This window comes from Lucilia sericata, unplaced genomic scaffold, assembly GCF_015586225.1.
Source record: "Lucilia sericata isolate MDLA Ls3-8-SP2 unplaced genomic scaffold, ASM1558622v1 Contig002878F_arrow, whole genome shotgun sequence".
NCBI classification, from domain to species: domain Eukaryota; kingdom Metazoa; phylum Arthropoda; class Insecta; order Diptera; family Calliphoridae; genus Lucilia; species Lucilia sericata.
This window is the reverse complement of record NW_023996555.1, coordinates 13783-18398: the sequence shown is the minus strand read 5'-3', so window position 1 is coordinate 18398 and position 4616 is coordinate 13783. Positions and strand designations below refer to the sequence as shown.

Here is a 4616-nt window from a genome sequence, read left to right as displayed (position 1 = left end):
AAGTTCATGAGTTCGCCAAAACATTGCTTTATACTGAAATTCCGTCAATCTACGTTCTAAAAAGCAATAAATTCGAAAGAAGAAAACGTGGTAAACGCATCGAGGGATGGGAAGATATTAGAAAAGACGATGTATTGCGACGGGTGTTTACAATTCATCCAAACAATACTGAGTGCTTCTACCTCAGACTACTTTTACATGTGGTTAAAGATCATTTGTAGACTTAAAGACTGTAAATAGTGTAGAGCATCCTACTTTCCATTCTGCATGTTTGGCTTTAGGATTGCTAGAGGATTATAAACATTGGGATAATGCACTAGAAGAAGCAGGTTTGTGTAATTACCCTTCAAAACTTCGTAACCATTATGTTGGTTAATTGCCAGTTGTCTAATGCAGCAAGTCTCTGGGATAAACACAAAGACAATTTATCAGATGATATAAAGAGAATGCTTGAGATCGAATCAATCTTAACAATGGATGAAGTATATAGAAGGTGTTTGGTTTTGATTGAAGACACAGTTTTTCTATTGGTGGTCAAAATTTAGAGGAGTATGGAATGCCAAAAACATCAAGATTGAATAATGTGGTGGCCAACAGAGAATACCTAGCTGAAACAAACTATAATGTGACTGAATTGCAACAAGAGGTGGTTACTGCACATTCTTCTCTAACAAATGATCAGCAAGTAGTATACGATCAAGTCATTAGCAGCATCGAATGTGGTAATGGTGAACTAATATTTGTTGACGCCCTAGGTGGTACAGGAAAAACATATTTAATAAATCTTCTTCTAACAAAAGTGCGTAGTCATGGTGATATTGCGTTGGCAGTAGCATCATCAGGTATTGCAGCTACATTATTAACCGGAGGAAAAACTGCCCATTCAACATTTAAAATTCCTCTCGATATACAGCAGTATACTCTAATATGTAATATCTCAAAGCATTGTTATTTGGCATACGTAGTGAAACAATGTAAACTTATTGTCTGGGATGAAAGTACAATGGCCCATAAATGTGGATTTGAAGCTTTAAATAGGTCATTAAAAGATATAAGGTTAAACAACGATATTATGGGAGGAATTACTGTATTATTAGCTGGAGATTTTCGCCAAACCCTTCCAGTTGTGCCAAGAGGAACCAGAGCTGATGAAGTCAAAGCTTGCATTAAGTCATCGAATCTATGGCAGCATACATTAAAGCTTTCTCTCCATGAAAATATGCGCGTCCATCTGAGAGGAGATAACTCTGCAGCACAATTTTCTGAAATACTATTAAAAATTGGTAACGGAAATTATCCTCAGGTTGAAGGTAAACTGATTATACCTTTAGAGCTTGGCGTAGTAGTAAATACATTGTCTGAGTTAACGGCTAAGATATACCCTGATATATGCAATATCAGCAATATCAACAAAAAATCAAATGACTGGTTATGTGAACGTGCAATCTTAACACCCAAAAATGATAGAGCTGCAGCAATTAATGACAATTTGTTGAATTTATTTGATTCTCCTAAAATGGATTATAACTCAATAGACTTAGTTATACAAGCAGAAGATGCAATACACTATCCTGTAGAGTTCCTAAATTCTTTAAATCCACCAGAATTTCCAAATCATAAAATTATTTTAAAAATTGGAACTCCTATTATGCTGTTACGAAACTTAAACCCTCCAAAACTTTGCAACGGAACACGTTTGCGTGTAAAAGCTCTACATAAAAATGTTATAGAGGCAACCATTTTAACAGGCTGTGCTAAAGGAGATACAGTTTTTATACCACGTATACAGCTCAAAACATCCAATTATCCATTATCAACGACTACAGTTTCCGCTTAAAATATCATTCGCCGTTACAGTTTTCCAGATTTTTCCTACCAAGCGCGTCCCCGGGTGGCGGATAGGGGGTGGTGATGGACCATCTGTCCTCTCCCAGCTTTAATTTCACTTAAGCTGAGGGAGGGCAGATTGTCCACCACCTGGGAATATTATATTCCCCGCGGACCAAAAAACTGAAAAAAAAAACAAATATGGAAAATAAAAATAAAAAGATAAAAGTTACGGTGCAGGGCCTAAATAACCCAGTACCGGCGGCAAGTGTTGATCTACTCGCGAGTCACGTGTCGTCGTCATCCTGCAATCGTGAGCAGAATACTACTACGGAGGTGGGTACCTTGGCCTCCGTGGCGGACAATGCGTCAAGTGTACAGCATGCCGCTGGCAAAAATATAGGGGTGAAAGAGAAGGATGTACTCGGAGAGAGCTCTAAGCTACCTCAGCCTTTAAATATAGGTGAGGGTTCCGACTCTGAATCCTCAGATGATAATAATAATAATACCATTATAGCAAATCCCAAAAAGGATGAAGTAGAGCAAATGGTGAAAGAGGTGAGTGATAGCATAGCTAAACTACCTATTACTAAGAAAAGACTTTCTGGAGCACAGAGGAGGAAGTTGAAAAAGATGCTTCAGGAAATCATAGTTAGTCAATCCCACGACACTCCAAAGGAAAAATCGGACTCTCTCACAAGATCTGAGGCAAAAAGGATCAGGTCTCCCGAGGAGTTGACAACTGAGAATAAACCTAAGAAGAAAAAGAGCTCCCCGTCTTCTAATACACAGTCGAAGCCAAGCCATACTTCACTCAAAGGAATCTCAAGTGAGAATCCTGCGAGTAAGGGTGACAACGCCAAGCCAGATATTCCGAAGACGAACACGTCGGCGAAATCAACCTCGAAGGTAAGGGAATCTCAAAAGAAGCCCCGAAAAACGAGGAAGGAGAAGCTAGACGGAGGAAAAGGAAAAGAGCCGCCATCTTACGCCAAAGTTGCCAGAAGTAGGCACCGGGACGATCTCTGCTATGCAGTTTACGATGCCGCTAATCCGACAGGCAAAATTCCAATAGACCAACAGAGTAAAATAGAAGACCTGGTCAACAATAAGATAGTGGACCATGCAATCGCTTCAAAGGGCAAACAACCAATAGAGAGCGAGAGCTGCGAGTTCAGCATGGGCGTGATGTTGATGAAGTTGGCATCTCACCAATGTGTTAGCACCCTAAAGAACTTGGTGGAAAGTATCCCTCCTCCCTGAGACGGCGCTAAGCTGGGACTGGCAAAGAAGAGCGAGCTTCCGGTGCTCCTAAAGTCCACTGTCTACATAAAAGGATGGGGCAGTAAACTGGCTAATGAACGTATACTGGAAATTCTTGGAGGTCAAAATGCTGAGCTGGCCGTGGAAAAATGGGATGTCTTTTACAGGAAAGAAGAACCTGAGGGAACTTTATTTGTAATAGGTATCGACCAGAAATCCATGGCTAGTCTTGCCAAGAATAAAGGTAGGGCTTACTTCGCCTCTAAAGCTGTCATATTCAAAATTGGGAAGGTGCCGATTGGAAGGTCTGTTACAACAAGCCTCGTAAAGGACACTAAAAAACCTAAGATCACAGCATCAGTATCCACTATTGATAACGTTGAGGAGTCAAATCCTAAAATCGAGGAATTTACCATAAACTCGCCAGAAGAAAGTGTAGTTGCCCTTTCCAAAATTGGGAAGGCGCCGATTGAAAGGGCTGTCAAAACCGGCCCCGACAAGGACACTAAAACACCTAAGACAGTACCCAAAGCATCATTAGCAAGTACTAGCAATGTTGAGGAGTCAAATCCTAAAAGCGAGGAGGAAATCACTCACCCGCCAGAAGACAGAACAGCAATGCTCTCCAGAATTGGGAATGTGTCTATTAAAAATACTGCTATTCCTATGCCTGATAAGGACACCGCAGTGCCATCAACAGTACTCACTGCATTAATAGCCACTTCAGGCTATCCGGAGGAGTCAAATCCAAAGAGCGAGGAGGTGACCACCAACTCGCTGGAAGACAGTTTAATGGATGACCATGATTGAGGTTATCCAAATAAACCTCCATCGGAGCGAGACAGCTACCAACGCTCTGATGGCTAAAATCAACACAGGTAAAATACATATAGCTTTAATCCAGGAACCTTGGACGAATCGCAACAAGGTTTCTGGATTAAATCACGTAAATTTTCAACTTTTCTACGCTGATACAGGATCTCGCCCGAGAACATGTATCTTATGTCACAAGAACTTATGTTTTCTCCTCTCAACAGGATTATCAACATCGGATGCAACGGTGCTGAAGCAAGGTCGTGGCAACATATTCCTTGCATCTATTTACCTGCCTTTCGATTCTCCGACACTACCACCAACGTCGGATCTGATGAAACTGGTTGAAGAGGCACAAAGGAAAAATAAGAAAATTGTAATAGGTTGTGATGCCAACTCGCATCATGTAGCTTGGGGTAGTACAAACACCAATCACAGGGGACAAGCCCTCATGGATTTCCTTAATACTAAAGACTTGATAACATTGAACTTAGGTAATAAAGCTACCTTCGTCAATAGAATCAGAGAAGAAGTATTAGATATAACTATATGTTCAGAAGAGCTTATAAACGAAATTCAGGATTGGAGAGTTTCGGACGAGCACTCCTTTTCTGATCATCGGTACATAAGATTCAAAATACTAAGGCCACCACCAAAGCCGATAAAGTTTCGGAATAAGTCTAAAACTAATTGGACAATGTTCGGGACCTTAC

At 40.6% G+C, this 4616-nt stretch overlaps 1 protein-coding gene across 1 annotated transcript; it reads left to right on the top strand.

Annotated features, from left to right (window-relative positions):
• The first annotated feature begins 556 nt into the window (after positions 1 to 556).
• On the top strand, positions 557 to 1837 carry LOC119614419 (ATP-dependent DNA helicase pif1-like). Its single transcript, XM_037970550.1, has one exon. It carries the CDS (start codon positions 557 to 559, stop codon positions 1835 to 1837), a length of 1281 nt encoding a protein of 426 aa, XP_037826478.1.
• Positions 1838 to 4616: the final 2779 nt, after the last annotated feature.

Coding starts and splice junctions, on each gene's coding strand:
- LOC119614419 (XM_037970550.1), top strand. CDS start 557: ATGCCAAAAACATCAAGATTGAATAATGTGGTGGCCAACAGAGAATAC.